At 34.7% G+C, this 18,008-nt stretch overlaps 3 protein-coding genes across 30 annotated transcripts in view; 2 read left to right on the top strand and 1 right to left on the bottom strand.

Moving 5' to 3' along the window:
* LOC126972229 (polycomb protein Scm) overlaps positions 1-18,008 on the top strand; it is a 324,514-nt gene that overhangs the window by 18,153 nt on the left and 288,353 nt on the right. The gene's annotated exons all lie outside the window — the stretch shown is intronic.
* The window catches only part of LOC126972211 (lysine-specific histone demethylase 1A), a 411,187-nt gene that overhangs the window by 205,915 nt on the left and 187,264 nt on the right, over positions 1-18,008 (bottom strand). The window lies entirely within an intron of this gene.
* Positions 327-4,888, top strand: LOC126972207 (toll-like receptor Tollo). The gene has a single exon (XM_050818834.1). The coding sequence runs from the start codon at positions 556-558 to the stop codon at positions 4,384-4,386; it is 3,831 nt and encodes a 1,276-aa protein (XP_050674791.1). The 5' UTR covers positions 327-555; the 3' UTR covers positions 4,387-4,888.

Raw genomic sequence — 18,008 nt, 5'->3', positions numbered from 1 at the left:
CTGTGCCCTGGCAGCTGGCTCAAACCCCCACCTACCTTAAAAAGCTTGAAATCATCCATCCATCTCACTCTAACATACCCAATGAAAGTTTGTTCAAGCATTACAAAAAGCGGTTTAATGCCTTTGTGTGAGTTGTTTCACATCCATGTGTGCGCATTTTATTTTTCTGACGGGCTCCACGAAGTAACGAATAGGGCGTAAGTTGATGCGGTCTACACGACGCTTAAGGCCTTTAAGTTCTGACACAGCTTACCTGTTGGTACGCGTGGCGAGCGCGGCCTTGTGCGCGAGCGCAATGCAGGTTTGAGAGTTCGAATCAGTCCCACCCCAGTCGTAAGCGCGATCGTACGCGTCACGAGCTCCTAACAGCGCTACGGACATACGAACTTGTCCAATTAGTGCTTTCGCGGAACAAGACTGGTTTCAACGGTGAAATAGAACGAAGTATAAGCAACATGAACTCATTGGAGCAATTACATAATTATGTCTTGTTATAGTGTTGTCTCTGTAGTTTAATATAATGATCGAGTTAAAGTGAAGTTAGTGGTGAAAACAATGTGTATAATGTGGCTTGCGAGCGCTCTGTTAGCGCTTAGCGTTGTCGCCCCAACAAGGACTGCATCTCTGTCAACAACGGGAGCTCGGTACCAAGCTCCCGACGAGTGCAGATGGACTACTGACGACAATGATGCTGGAGTGGCATTGCAGTGTAGATTAAGAACAATCAATAGTGAATTAGAAAACACAAACTTTAGTGCTATACAACCTCATCTAACAGTGCGATTGCGTCTCGAATGTAGTGATGCACTGTTCTTCCAAAGTTCCTTGGCTCCGGGTAGCTTTCGGCAGTTAATAGAGTTGAGAGAACTGACTATTGAATATTGTAAAATAGGAAACTTATCTGATGGTGCTTTTACTGGTCTCAGGGAACTCAGAAATTTAACGATCCGAACGCATAATACTGATTGGTCTACCATGTCACTAGAAATAACACCAACGGCGTTTTCCCGCGATGTTCAAAGTTTAGAACGATTGGATCTTAGTGAAAATAATATGTTAACCTTTCCCGACGGAGCTTTGTGTACGCTTAGAAACTTGGAACATCTAAATATGACTGGAAACAGGATGAGAGACATCAGTCATTTTCAGTTTTCGACGGCGCATCGACATCCTTCTGAAAAATGCGGCGATAATCTTATTGTATTGGATTTATCGAGAAACCTAATAGACACTATGCCACCGGGACTCTTATCGGGTCTTAAGAAATTACAAAAACTGTATTTGCACGAGAACGGATTAAACTCTGTTGCAGATAGAGCTTTAGAAGGATTAAATTCACTTACAACGGTTAGACTTTCTGACAATCAACTTACAAGTTTGCCACCCGAATTGTTCAGCGATACTAAAGATTTAAAAGAGATATATCTGAACAACAACACGATAACAGTACTTGCGCCAGGATTATTTAGTGATTTGTTTCAACTGTTAGTGCTGGATTTGTCACATAACGAATTAACGTCGGACTGGATTAATACCTCAACGTTTTCCGGATTAAAACGACTCGTATTTTTGGATTTTTCACACAACAGAGTATCCAAAATAGAGATAGCTTTATTTAGAGATTTGTATAACCTGCAAATATTGAAAATGCAAGATAATTTTATCGAGCACATTCCCGAAAATGTATTCAGTTCACTTAGAAATTTACATACATTAATATTATCGAACAACCGATTAACAAACATAGAGAGTTATGCGTTCACTGGTTTGAATGCCTTATCTGTACTGTCAATAGATAGCAACCGAATAACAAAAATACATCCGCATGCTCTACGCAATTGTACGTCTCTACAAGATTTGCATATAAATGGAAACAGGCTCGATGAGGTGCCGATTGCATTGAAAGAAATCCCACAACTTAAAACTTTAGACTTGGGGGAAAATCTGCTTATCAGCATTGAAAATGCATCTTTCATGACTATGCAACAAATGTACGGACTTAGATTGACTGAGAATAATATTGGAAATATTAGTAAAGGTGTATTTGATAAGATGACGTCTTTGAAAATTCTTAACCTTTCGAGGAATAAAATCCACAAAATAGAAGCGGGCTCATTCGATGGTAACGTGAATCTACAAGCAATAAGACTAGATGGGAATTATTTGACCGATATCGGGGGTCTTTTCGCAAAGTTACCTAATTTAGTTTGGCTGAACATTTCCGATAACCGCTTGGAATGGTTTGACTATGCAATGATTCCAACTGGATTGCAGTGGCTGGACATCCACGCTAACAGGATTGCTGAACTTGGAAATTACTTTGAGATTGAATCACAATTGTCTCTGAGCACATTTGACGCAAGTTCAAACAAACTAACAGAAATAACCGGCAGCTCCATTCCCAATTCTGTGGAGATGTTATATTTAAATGATAATTTGATAGCAAAAGTTCAGTCTTATACATTTTTCAAAAAACCAAATCTTACTAGAGTGGATTTATATGGGAATAAAATAACTAATTTAGATCCGAATTCATTAAGAATATCTGCAGTGCCTCAAGATAAATCAGTGCCAGAATTCTTTATCGGCGGAAATCCATTAGAATGTGATTGCACAATGGAATGGCTACAAAAAATAAACACTGGTAACAGAGCGCGTACACAACCCAAACTAATGGACTTGGATAGTATATATTGTAAATTATTATACAACCGTGGAAATGCATACGTGCCATTAGTTGAAGCCGCATCACATCAGTTTCTGTGTAAATACGATTTTCATTGCTTCGCCTTATGTCATTGTTGCGACTTTGATGCCTGTGACTGTGAAATGACATGTCCAAATAATTGTACCTGTTATCACGACCAATCTTGGTCCGCAAATGTTGTGGAATGTTCAAGCGCTGGGTATGTGAACTCTTTACCTGATCGCATACCGATGGAAGCCACACAACTGTACCTCGATGGTAATGACATAAAAATGTTACCAAGTCATGCGTTTATTGGAAGAAAACGACTAAAAATATTATATCTGAACTCATCGAATATAGAAAACATACATAACCGCACTTTCAACGGTTTGAAAGAACTTGAGACATTACATCTTGATTACAATCAATTGATTGCAATTGAAGGTCAAGAATTTGATGGATTAGAAAACCTGCGTGAACTTTATTTAAACAACAACAAGATTAAGACTATTGGAAAGGAAATGTTCAATCACATGTCTCATTTAAAAATATTACATTTACATCAAAATAGGATTACAATGCTATCCGTCTGGCAAATAAGCCCATCAATAACTTCTTTAACACTCTCATACAATCCTTGGTCATGTGATTGCGATTTTACAGAAATGTTTCGGGAATGGACAAAGCGAGTATCATCTATAACTGATTTATCGAATGTAAGATGCATATATTCGTATAACATCACAAATGGAACACAGAACAGAGATATTATGTCATACGATTTTAGCGCCGGATTTAATATTATTGAAGAAAACGGAACTATCTGTACAGGACTACCAAGCATTAACAACAGTATAAATGGAAATTTAACAGCGACAAAAACTATAATCACAAATGAAGATCTTCAAGATTATATTCCATTGCTTGTATCAACAATGGGAGCGTTTTTACTCGTATTATTTGGAGTTATGATAGTATTCATATTCAGGCAAGAGATGAGGGTTTGGTTCCATGCCAAATTCGGAGTACGACTGTTCTATAAAGTGAGTGAGGTAGACCGCGATGACAGAGAAAAATTATATGATGCGTTTGTGAGCTATAGTTCCAAAGACGAAGAATGGGTTACTGAGAACCTTGCACCTATGTTAGAACGAGGTGATCCCTCTTACAATCTGTATTTACACTACCGAGATTTTCCAGTCGGTGGTTACGTAGCAGACAATATAATACAAGCAGTAGAATCATCGCGGCGAACAATTATGATACTTAGTGAAAATTTTATAAAATCTGAGTGGTGCCGTTTTGAGTTTAAGTCAGCCCACCATCAAGTTCTAAGAGATAGGCGAAGGCGATTGATAGTGATAGTGCTTGGAGAAGTGCCACAGAAGGATCTCGACCCAGATATACGGTTGTATTTAAAAACAAATACACATATACAATGGGGAGATAAATTGTTTTGGGAGAAGTTGAAATTCGCGCTGCCGGACGTTAACAGTAAACAGAGGCGCCGCGGTTTGCCTAGTCCGGGGGCGAGTGCTATGGCTATGCATAGGCATCATCATCCTAGAAGTCATCTTGGGGCATTACCAACGCCACCAGTGCATGGGGCGCACCCGGTATTGCCTCCTCACCCGTCACACGCAGTTCATCAAATGCCTTCTCGGTCATCACCAAGAAACCTTTCCGTCCATGTGTAGTGATTAAAGACAAAGAGTGAAGTGATCGTACAGTTCCAAATAACGCGTGTGTATATTGTGATGGCTAGTCCGTTAGTGTATTTATTGTAAATATCACAATTTGTCGTAAGTGTTGAAGCTTTATTTGTATATATAGTTTTAGCTACACAATTTCAAACTGCTTTAACTTTATATCACTTACACATTATGCATTTATCTAATTTTCATTACTTTAATCGGCGATGAATTACATACTATTATAATATATGTGTTGATATTTTAGCCTATATAATATGGGCTGTGCTTGTCAGGCAAACTTGTCTTGCCCACTACTATTAGAACGACTTAAAATGGCAATATTGCCAAAATCTGTGATAATTTTAGATATAGTTAGTTAGGACGTATAAATAAATTCCCGTCAATGTATATTTTGTAATTTAGTTTACTAAAGAAGATATTTATTGTAAAAATGTGGTCCAAAAGTGATAAACAGAAATAAAAGAAATGATTGATTAAAAAAATATTTTGTTGTTTTCTTTAAAAACTATAATTATCAATTTATATATATATTAAATAATCAGATCACTTCAATAACAAAAATGATAATAATATTATTTTAACTATGGTTTCAGTAAAGTACTTTAGGTACTTAATTGAATATACTGCAAGTTGTAGTAATGTACACACATTCATTAGTTTTCCCGTTACATATTATTTCGTTCCAGTTAAACGGCAGACATTTTAAATTTCTTATGTTGCCATAATGTATTTAATCACCAAGCTTTATAAATTAGGTATTTGTATGTATAATAAATCTAACGAACGACACATGTACAAATTTCCAATTAAGTAATATTATATCGAAACGAACAAAAAGTCCAATCAATAACGTTCAATACAGTCAGATTACACAAAAAAGCTTCCTTCACAAATCCGCGCTAACAAGATAATTACACCATAAAATCTTTCTCGTGTTCGTACTTCATTTAGCACTAACTACTGATTGTTATGAAACAATTATTTATCTCTTGTTGTATAAGCTCGGAATTATTAACTATGCGAATTATTATTTTTTTATTCATACCGAGATCAACAATGCTCATTAATTGGTAATTTATTATAACAAACCACAATATACTTTCAAACATATTATTATGTTGCTAGAATCTACATATCTATTGCAGCATACTAAATTGTATCAGATTATACTGCAAAATTTTGGAAGTAATGATTGTAAATCATAATATTAATTTTATTGTCAAAAACGAATCATTTTTATAACTTAAGACAAATCAATGGCAAAATGTAATATTTTTCAACATACCTTTTTAGTTTTATCGAAATAATTACAACCGAATAATTGGTTGTAATTCCAATAAAGTTTTTATGTCTATACAATATACAAAATCCCAAAGATACAATAAATTTACAATGAAGATATTATATATGTTATGTTTATTACTCAAAACACATCTTCAAATATTATTTAATAAAACGTAGAATTTATCTAAATTGAAGTAATAATTGATACAAACATATCATAGTATATGTAAATTTGCAATTACTTCCAATTAAATACTTTATTTTTCATTAAATTTAAAAATTTTAGGATGCGCGTTCCGTACATAAGTTTTTAGTCTCAGTGTTGAAGATTTGGCTTAGAAACAGTGTGATGTAGAGACCTAGCGCAACAAGAAAGTCACGAACTAATTTCAAATGTAGATAGGTTTAAAGTCACGTCCCACTATGATAAAGTACATTAGTATGGGACTTATAATCCACATCAGAACACATAACATAGAGTTCGTTGAAGTTATTCCAACGATCAACTCTCAGTGTCTAGAATATTGCATATCAGGTTTTTACGTGCGTAAGGAGCTCGCGGCCGACGACCGCTAGCCTTCAATCTGAGGTAACGAGCCTTCAGCATCGCCCCGCAGCCTTAAGTGGGTGTGAAACGAGTGGAGACGGGAACAAGAGTATTTTGCTCTCCGCATAATATCAAATAATTGAGATCACTCATTTCTACAGCAATATTAACTAAACAATTTAAACAATAATATCTTCTGTTTTTATATTTAGGAGAGGCTTTTATAAAGATTTTGAACTGTCATGATTTAAGAAAAATCTCAACGAGGATTACAACAGGATTATCTAATGAAAGGCAATCCCTGTAATCCTTGTTGTAATCCTTGCAATTAAAATGAACTTTAATAATTATAAGTAACAAATGTACCTTTTTAAGACTTTCCTTACTTTCCAGCAAGGCATAATGTAGGAGTACGCTCACATTATCTATGCTTAGTATTATCAAAATTTTCAGACAAATTATGAAACCGTGGATTAAGAATTTATGTGTAATTCTTAAGCAACATTAACAATATAATGTGAAACAATATATGCATACATATGCCTAGGTTGGCTAGGTTTTATAGTAAATTTATTTAAATAGTACTTTGTGGAAATCCATAATTATATATTAACGTAATTAACACTAAAGAAAACTCAAAACACTTGGATAGGTTTTATAGTTTTATCAAGTTGTTCTGATGGATACTTACCATCCTCATCACCAGTTGAGTTCCACGGTAAAGCTTTTATTAAATGCTTGAATGTTTTAAGAATAGCTTAACTCAGAGAAACACTTATCATTCAGAAGTCCCGGTTGACATTAAATTTATAATCTATTTCATCAGTTCCAAGTCACCAAGTGTTATTGTACAAAGATGGTTAACTTGTTATTTAAAAAATTGGATTCAGTATTATTCAGTACTCTACCTTCGTACTTAGCAACTCAGATTTCGTTAACTTAGACTTATTACCTCAATTCCAAAACTAGAAACATCTAGAACTTATAGGTACTATTAAGGTACTGTTGCCAATCATATAATCTGATATTATTTAGTATCGTTGGTTGCAATGGTATAAACAATACACTTCATACTAGCGCCCGCGTCGGGATCAAGGGTAACGATCTCAAAAGCCACAACTTAACGCGCTTTGCGGTCGGCGAGACCAAATGCATTTTGAACTTATCTAAAACTTATTGCCTCAACTCGTTAGCTCATAACATAACATAGTGGCTGTAATATCTATTTGTATGTACCGCACATGTAAAACGTTTGAACATTTTAGTTTATTCATATATTATATGATTCAAATTCACTTAAAAATGCAAGTTGTAATATAAATATCATCAATTATTATTGATTTATTAGTTATAGTCCGGTATTCTATTTACAAAAATCATTCACTGTCACAACGGAAAATATTTCCTTGAAATTGCATAATTAATATATGTCTCTAGAAAATGTAGGTATTGTAAAATCGAATTCACAAGAAGTTTTCTTTCATAATTCCACAATAAAATACATTTTACCAGTGAGAGGCTCCTTTGCACAGGATGCCGGCTAGATTATTGGTACCACAACGGCGCCTATTTCTGCCGTGAAGCAGTAATGTGTAAGCATTACTGTGTTTTGGTCTGAAGGGCGCCGTAGCTAATGAAATTACTGGGCATATGTGACTTGACAACTTATGTCTCAAGGTGACGAGCGCAGTTGTAGTGCCGCTCAGAATTTTTGGGTCCTTCAAGAATCCTGAGCGGCACTGCATTGTAAAGGGCAGGGCGTATCAATTACCATTAGCTGAACGTCTGGCTCGTCTCGTCCCTTATTTTCATAAATCATCAAAACACATTATCGCAACATTCTTCGCCTGAATTTTTATTAAATAGTCGTGGAGTAAGACCATTGCATTTCTATGTAATATAGCAGCGGAACTTAGTTGAGGAAATAATTTAAAAAAAAATCAATGAACGCCTCACAAGCAATTTCAGAGTTTCGAATGCGGTTTTCGGAGTATTGTAAAACAATAACAAGTGAACAAATAACAGGAATACTTGACCGCAAATACATTTGTGCGGTGCAAAGCTCTCTCTTTTTATGCACATTTTTAAGCCTTTCTAGAGCCTTCTGCTCGTCATAGATCAATTTTGTAGTAATGGTTGTGAAAATATTCAATATAATATTATTCAATTGAACAGATTGACACTGTATTATTTTACAAGGAATGCTAAATTTAAAAATAGTTAAATCGAGCAAGTTTTTATTTATTGAAACATTATGCATATTTAGTAAATAATGTCATTAACTTGAAGGTAAATATTACAAAATTTAATATTTTCTGTTTCCCAATGGGTTGGCTGTGATATAGGCCACGGTCCTCAAATCCCTACTGCTCTGGCTTCTTGTAGTCTTTATACTTTACATACCGAATACTTGACGCCAAGACTATATTACATCCGCTGGCAAGCGACATCGACTGCCCATAACAGTGTCAATATGATTTGAGATGTACAAACAATACTCCAACCAAAAATACTGCACATACAGTTCCACTGCTATTAGTATTTATTGATCAGCTAAATTATGAAAGGTATTTATTTATACCTTCGAAGTTACTTATCACCGATATCTATTGAACTATGAGAGATAGTGGAGAAACTAATATATGACCACGGTACGAAGCCCTTCAATAAAAATCAAGGCCATAAATTAACTCTAAAAGCATTTTCAAATTAAGCTAGAACTTGTAAAGCACCAACATACAGTGACAACACATCAAGAACACGAAGCTCCAATCAAACATAGTACACGAATGTAGCATCATTCGTTGTCCATGTCGCACCCAATAACCCATAGTGTTAGTGTTAAGAAAGTAACTTCCCGTAGCAGTGTGTAACACATTAATCAGTGGGCCTCGAGGGCGGATAGGATTTATTTAACGATTGTTACAGCGTCGATGAAACGTTAAAAATGCTGTCGGAGTATATTGAAACATTCGATGCATTGTTCGATCCGATCGCGTCGATAACGCACAACGGTCCCGTATTGTGTGAGCGTAGTAGTCGTCAAATATTATCCGCCTGAATGCTAACAGTTTAAAGTATAAATATATATATAAACATAAATTCTACCATTTAGGAAAGCAGCATTGAAGATAATTGTTAGCTTATTCGATTATTAAAACTACTTACTTTGAATAAATTAAGAAATATTTTCCTTTCTCTTTACACTAGACTCATGAAATTATGATGTTTGTTTTTAAAAAAAGCCCAAGTCTTTACGAATTATGTCTGTACGATAGTAGCAATTTGGTGGTGGTATCTGATGCAAAAAATGCTAAAAACTACATTCCTTGCTTCGAAGGTCTTTTAATATGGATAATGAAGACTAACAGCGTAATAGCGCCTGTTCATTGAAATATCAAAATGTCATTCTAATTATGTCTCATGTACACCATGTCCAAATTATGAAAAAAGCGCCCAATAGGAAAACTAAGGGTTCCATTCAGTTCCATAGGATTTACAGGGATTACTTTGTCTCTTAGCGGCAGGTTGACTAATCGTAAATGAACTTCAACTACCTGTTGTCACACTAGAGCAGGTCACTTTTCACGAGTTTTGAAGATATCTATGTTATATGAACCTGAAAACATCGTGGAAAAAAGAATTCTTGAGAAAAGCATCGAAAGCGAACACCAAACATAGAGATAGTGAGGAAAAAGAAATGCTCGACCCACAAAGCTACCATATATATGAATCAAACATACCAAACCTATTACTAAGATTTCGCTGTGCATCCGACCGTCCTTCCGTCGGCAGGCTGTTATAAGTATCTCATAAACCGTAATATTAGAACAATTGAAGTTTTGCCACAGTGTGTATTACTATATTGTCGCTATAACAACAAATAATAATACCAATGATGGGTTTTTCGAAATTAAAAGCCACCGTGCAATTAAAAAAATTATTTTTTTACAAAGATTTACGTGCGTGCGTGCGATTCGAATTACATTTGACCGGCTATTTAAATAACAAAATAATATAATATTAAGGTATTATATGAAAAATTCATAATTAATCAAAAATATGGTATCATCTAGGCGATTATCTAATTTAGCAGTCGCTAGACTATTTATCAAAATACTAATAAGTGTCGCGACGACATCACCACGGCACCTCGTTGACTTATAAACGCAAACTATCGGATACGGGGCTACTTTTTTTATGAATACTGGTTTAGAAAGGGGCTTCATATCGATCGGACGATTAAACTCCTGAGATAATCACAGGGTATGTGTTTATCGAACGTATAATCAAAGTATGGCAATAAATTTGTCTCATTTTATTATCCTAGATGCGTATGATGTTACCAGTTAGGAAAATGAAACGAAATTCTTTCGAGATAATAAAATTATGCTTGATTCATCTGATTAGAAGATCTCAAGAATGAACTGTACTAAGCAATGGGATGCACGAATATTTAAGTTAAAATTTATGTTAAGAAAACCTTTTTCACGAAATGTACATCATTGATAAATTCCAGATTTGATCGTATAATGGTCGCCTTAGTCATCCTTTCCCAACACCTTAATACACACTGGCACTTTATATTTTTACAGTCAATTTACTTTCATCTCTACCTTCAAAGCTTTAATTAAACTAATATAAAAAGAAACATATTAATTATTTATTCTTCATATTTGAAATTACATCAATATCATCATAAGTCTTTCAGATTGTTTTATAAACCTTAAATGGATCAGAGATAATATATGAAATAATAATATAATAATATTAAATACCAGTTATTACGGTTTAATAAAATAAGCGTAGAAAATCTAGTTCGACACATTTTCTCTACCCGACAAAACCACTTTAACTTGTCACTCCAACCTCCTTAAAAATAAAAATAATACATTTTAGTTGAAAATCTTTTCTCCGTGTTATAAAACGGGAGCTCTATAGTAAAGCATGCAACAAAGCAAGCAAACCGTGTCGCTTCATATAAAAGAGTTAAACGAGTCCAATCACAATAAAAGCACATCAATGTTTGGGCGAATATTTATTGACAGCGTCGCCTCATCTGACACCAACCGAATAGTATCGGGTTGTATTCGAATAGGAACATAAATTATTCAAATAAAGTAGCGAATGTGATAGTGTTTCCATAATATTATGTTTCCTTAACGTATTTCCGTAGTGTACCAAAAATTGAAGCGTTAACACGACGTGGCAAGTTTGTAAAAAGACAATATATATAATATTAGGCTAAAATATTGATTAACTGTACTTGTACTCCTGTGATGTTGTAAAGGAGTAAGGGTGACGATCCGGACTCATCGTTTATTGAACGACACGTGCGTTTTCCCATCAAAAGAGAGTTATAATTTATAATTTTATAAAAACCGTGAAATTCGATATAGGCGCGTAGAAAACCTTGCCACAGATAAATACTAAATTACTATTACTTCGTTTGACCGTTTCAACAAATCTTTTCCGTATTGCTCTGTCACTAGCCCTCTTCTCTTAAAAACTACATTATATAGCTCTTATTATTATAAGAAACCAAAAATTGACTTTGACTGAAATTGATTTCAATGAATAAAGATATTTTGACTTTGACTTCTCCAAGCCTTCTGAGGTCTGCTTCGTTACACTCTTTCCAATGCATCCTGATGTGCCTCGGGGGTCTTTTCTGTTGGGAAATCTACTTGGAAAGAGTTTTGCCAGCTTTAGTGTCACTCATTTATTCCTGGTGGCCTGTACATTGTGTGTTGTTTTAGTGGTTACATTTGTTTGCGTATCTTTATGAGAAAAGTGACGAGACTAGCGTTCTCAGCTGATAGTAAATTATACACCTGGCCATTAGAATTTGATTGATTGAGTCCAGCAGCATCGCAATTTCACTCGTCACTTTGAGATATAAGATGTTAAGTCTCATTAAGCTCAGTAATTTCAGCAGCTACGTCACCAAACAAACGGAAAGATAATAATGCTTACAAATAACTGATTCACAGCAGCGCCTCTGAAGTACTTACCTAGGTAGCCTCCTACTGGTATATACCTATTCTCCATTCTAGCCAGTTCATTGGGTATAAGTCTATTCTTTTTATGATACATCTTTGAACGATACATGTTTTTGATAAGTCAATATTGCTCCTTTTATAGGATCCCCACAAAAAGTTGAATAAATTTTCTGGTGTCAGGTAGAAAAACTAAGTCAGTATATAATTAGTAAGCAAAGTCACCAGATGATTAAATTCCAAGAATAAAAATTTTCCTCCCGTCTAAGATAAGATAAATGTGACTGAAAAGTAGACATAATAGTTACGGTCATTACAATCGTCACTGAATGAATTTAAGTTGTAGGCTGTGTTGTGTTATGCCCACCCTAGGCTGCGTGGTAGTCGGGTAGTAATACTTTTTCTTATTAGAAAATAGCTTTCTCATATTAGTTTATATAGAACGAATTGCAGTGTATTTTTTATTACCGTGTAAATCTAAGATAATGTGTGTATCTAGTCAATACACAATTCTACAACAACATGTGGAAAATATTTTCTGGATTACCACAAAACTACCGAATCCATTTTTATTTAAAATAGGTCCTAAAATGTTAAAAAACCTGATTGGTGTAGCTAATAATTCTTGAATCATGTCAACCATTTCTTCCAATAATTGCTGAGCATGCTTAAAATATATATTTACGTAAGCGCTGGTATAAGAATCTGCTTTTAAGGAAGTCGGTTAAATCATTAGCTTTGGTTTAATGAAAGCTGCAATGAGACTAAAAAACGATGGTTCAAGACCAATCACCCCTATCAGTTACATTTTCGACTGTAAAAAATAAATATTACATAACTTAGATACAACATGACTTGCCTGTATTTGGACACGAGATAATAATACATGCAAATTATATGCTCTTGTGAGCAGAACCATCTATTTAAGTACTATCAGATTAATTTGATTATCAGATTCTTATTTCGATGTTGTTAGTGACCGACTATAATTATAATACTATATTTATTTGTTTTTTATTAATTCGTTTATAACGGTAATATTACGTATTTTTTAAATTTTGAGGAAGCTATAGAATGATCGCCAATATACAAAAATAATTAGGCGTTAAAGAAAAACAAAATCCGTTTACTGATAATTAAAAAATTGCAAGGTAAAATATAGTAAGTAGCTACCCTCTCTATACACATTCAAATTCAAATTCAAGTATTTTTATTCAAAATAGGATTTCAAATCACTTATTGAACGTCAAAAACTACCACCCATTCAAAAGAGACCGCCTTAGACCTGAGAAGAATGGGCGCAAGAAACTCAGCGGGCTTTTTTTTTATATATATAAAATATGGATTACAATGTGATATCGTACAATAAACATTTATAATTAAAGAGCCTGAGGGTGTTTGATTTATTCCCAGTCCGTGGTATCATTAAGAAAATCGTTTATGCTATAGTAACCTTTCTCACACAAACGTAACAATTATTTTAAATTTTGTAACACATTTGTTTTGTACATTTTCTGGGATCATATTGTAGAAGCATGTACATCGCCCAACAAAAGACTTACTAACTCTACCCAACCGAGTAATAGGCATAACAAGTTTATGTTTGTTCCTCGTGTTAACATTATGAACGTCACAGTTTCTAGAAAAAGAGAATTCATCAATGTGCTTATGAACATACAGAACATTATCAAAAATGTATTGAGAAGCAACAGTCAAAATGTTTATTTCTTTAAATTTTTCTCTTAATGATTCTCTAGGACCTAGGTTATAAATTTGAAAAAAAAAAAACAACAGATCGAGAGATAGATCTTATAGACATAAAACAGTGACTCAAGCCATAAGAGGTTTTGAGTTATCATGGAACAATGATAGTCGCGGCTGTCTCACTACGAGTTTCGTGATCATCGTTGCTTTTATGGAAAAGCAGGACAAACGAGCGTGCGGGTCACCTGGTGTTAAGTGATCACCGCTTCCCGCATTCTCTAGCAACACCAGAGCAATTATAGGAGTGTTGCTTAGACATTGATTGACCGTATCTGAGAAAGCTGTAGTGAACAGTTAACATCATTTCTTTGGGTATGCTTCGCTTTAGGGCATTGTTGCGACGTTTAACCTGGAGTCAGCTATTGCGATGATATAAAGTCCATTTCTCATCACACGTCACACACAGTTCACCCTAAAATACCGTCATGTCTGTGCCGGTATACCACGGTAAGGCAAGCTCCAATGTTTCTCTCCGTGTTTCTATCTGAAGGTCGGTTAAATCATAATCATCATCATCGAGAAAGCTCATGGTCGCTCAGAGGGAAATGGAGAGGGCTAGGATCGGAGTTATTTTATTCTATGAGTGTTATTTTCAAGGGAACATGACAAAAATAAATAAATAGTTCAATTAAATTTGCGTTCTTTTTCTTACTGAATAATTTTCACATCAACCATTTTATTTGATTTTACATATTACAATTGACATCAATATATTTGATTTTAATTGACTGACTTCAAAAAAGGAGACGATAAAGAGTTAGGTTTTATACCTTCGTGACGACTAGAGAGGTATACCTACGAAAATGGCTTGGAACCAGCTTTAAATTAAATATATATTATATTGATTCAATCCGGTATTTATCAAGTATTTCGATTGGAGTGTAAACGTTAGTTTTAACCCTTACTATCCGGTTAATTCTGCGAGGGTCGAAACGAGGCAAGCTTACCTACAAAATGGTTAAACGTGCGCTTGTCTCGTACGGTCTAGTGTTGAGTAAATACCAATGGACTTGAAACTTTGCCCTGTCAAACGACTTGGCAGTACAGATAATTGGGAAAAACCGTTCTTAACCTTTATGATTATTTAAATAACCAAGAACTAAAAATGTGTGGTTAAAGGTAGAAGAGTAGGACCGAATTCAAAGTTCTCTATGTTTTAAAGTACTACTTTTTTGCAAACTTTGCTACAACAGAACATAATATAGGAAAACAGTTGGACAAACATTTGGCAGCAAAATGTAATTGATTATATTTATATTGTGATGATAAACTAACTGTGGATTAAAATTACTTGCACGGCGTTTCCAGTTGTGGTGTCGGCACTTGCTGAACATGAACGATTGTCCTTCTCTCCAAAAATAAATAAATATTAGAAGTCTGTTTTTCTTATTGTAAGTGATTATTTTAAACTGACCTCAACGCGCGAAATTCTTCTTTAGTTTTGGACCTGTCCACATGGAAAGAACGACTGCGAACGAAAGGCAAATCAAGTTCTCCCTTCTCTTTCACCTGCTCTGATAAACATAGTCTTTTTCTTTTGTTCCATGCCTGTCTTTCTCCGTCATTTGAACCGTCCTAATATTCGTATTGCTCTCTATAAAATTTCACCAAACCCCGGACAACGTATGTGCAAAGTTTTATGGTAATTGGTAGAGTAGGTGATACGTGAAAACATAAACAAACATTCGACTTTATAATATTATATATCTAGCTGACCCAGCAATTGTTGTATTGCCATATAAGGATAAAAAATTCAATAAATAAATTTTTTTGGGGTATAAAAAATAGATGCAACCGATTCTCAGACCTACCAAATATATCGTACTACAATTATTATATTCGATTGCCGTCTTGCAACCCTATGGCGGATTTGTGGATGGAACAGAATAATATAAAAATCGCCATACAAAAATAGTTGGAGATTGTAGAAAGGCGAAAATTCGAAGTCGTGTGTATTTTTCAATGCTCAATCATAATAAATAAATTGACAAAAAATATTTAGGGTGGGTCACCCTTATCATTTAGGGGTATGAAAAATAGATGTTCGCCGATTCTCAGACATACCCGATATGCACACAAAATTTCAAACAAATCGGTTCAGCCCTTTCGGAGGAATGTGGTAGAAAACACCGGGACACGATAATTTTATATATTAGATAATAAGGTTTCCGAATAATTCGTTATTAGTAGTACGAATCAAGTCAATTACAAAATAAAAGTATATTGCTCCTTCATATTCATTCTGAAAACAGTTAATCGATACCACTTAATACTAAAAGTGTTCAACAAAAATTAGTTTCATAAAGAAACATCGACGCTAATGTGAACTTGACGTGTCGTACTAACGAGACGCGACGGGCTCGAGTGTGAGTGCTCGTGTCAGCTGCTTAATTACTTATCCAAACACTCGACGCACCTACAATAACAGATCATCCTCCGACCATCACACTCACGCTGAGATCTTGCCCATTCAACGCCTTTATACCCACCATCATCGCTATGGGGAACAAAAATAACGATCACTAGCGCTCTCATAACGCCATTTCTAATTTTATTTTACACGACACATTGGAACGTAATGTGTATCCGTCTTTTGTATGTTTTCACCCTCGTAGCAAACTTGGTACCAAACGCATGAACCGATTATGATGATTCTTACGTCACCCGAATTATTTTGAGTATAATTATCCAATTGTTTTGAGTTTTCTTGAGTGTTAATTCCGCCATTATTCGTCTTCCCACAACTCGACACGTGTTTCACCTCTACACGAGGTATCCTCAGGAGATGTTAACTCGCCTAACTCTGGCACGAGACTCTAGTCTCTAGTTATTTGTATATTTTGAGTGCCTATTAGCTCAAGGATTTCAAGGCTCAATTAGATTTTTAATTTTTATATTTAAAATTTAATTGCTGAAGGCCTAAATATTCAAGTGGCGAAACTTCCAGCGCTTTGTTTAAGAATTATTGACTTAATTCTAAAAAAACTCATGCACTACATATCAGTTTATTTTATTTAAATATTTTTGCTTTGCTTTTGAAAAATGATATATAACCCCACTTAAGAAATAAGGATATAACAAAGAGGAATCTACGAAATTTCAATAAAAAAACAATATTCCACAGGTTTATAATTTTTGGCCCTGTATTACATTTTATAAAAGAAACAGTTACTTTTACAATTAATACATTTTACCATTTTGGTATATTTTAAAATCGCATCATATATCAATTTTGAGTTAATTTAATTTTTCTTGTTACATGAAACTACAATGTAGATACATTCAGTTTGTTTAAGTTAGATGTCAAATCCAAAATATCTAGTCACTGCTTTCAATAAAAATCCTTCTAAAATCATCCAATCAATCATTATAAAAAAAATATTATCATGTTTCAGTTTAATATTAATATTTACAAAGAGAACAATAGTAAAAGAAACAAGATCACCTTTACTCAAATTAAATCCATTCTCAAAAGATAACGCGCTTAAATAAACGATCGGTATAGTCGGAATGGGACGCCCAATTCTATAATGGTTAGAAGTATTTAACGGTCCGATAAAATCTTAACAAAAGCGATTTGGCTGGCCGTCTTGTTTTGGTATGTATACACACATATAGCAGACGTGTAGCCAGTTTGGCTGGAGCTCTGAAGATCTCAGTATCCAGTCTTCAAACCTGCTCCGGCCGAAGTAACCGGGGAGATGGTGAGACCAGGTTACACTGGCAATACGGTAAATATATTGACCCCGAGTGCGATCCGGCGAGCGAGTGCTACGTCGGTACCTTGTCTGTGATATGTAAATGATAATTGGTTTTCGACTAGATAACATTCCGTTTATGTTTTAGAAAATGAGGGTACAAGTAACTTTTGTTAATTGAACAATTGGTGTTCTTTTTTGCGTGTTAGTCATCGATTGAACGGTTCTATAGAAACTTTCATCCACGCTCAACCCAACAGTGAATGAACCTCGCGAGGTTTTCCGGGTTAGTCATGAGTATCTTAATACGCT

The sequence above is a fragment of the Leptidea sinapis genome, chromosome 25, assembly GCF_905404315.1.
Source record: "Leptidea sinapis chromosome 25, ilLepSina1.1, whole genome shotgun sequence".
Classification (NCBI taxonomy): Eukaryota; Metazoa; Arthropoda; class Insecta; order Lepidoptera; family Pieridae; genus Leptidea; species Leptidea sinapis.
This window is presented reverse-complemented; position numbering and strand designations above follow the sequence as displayed.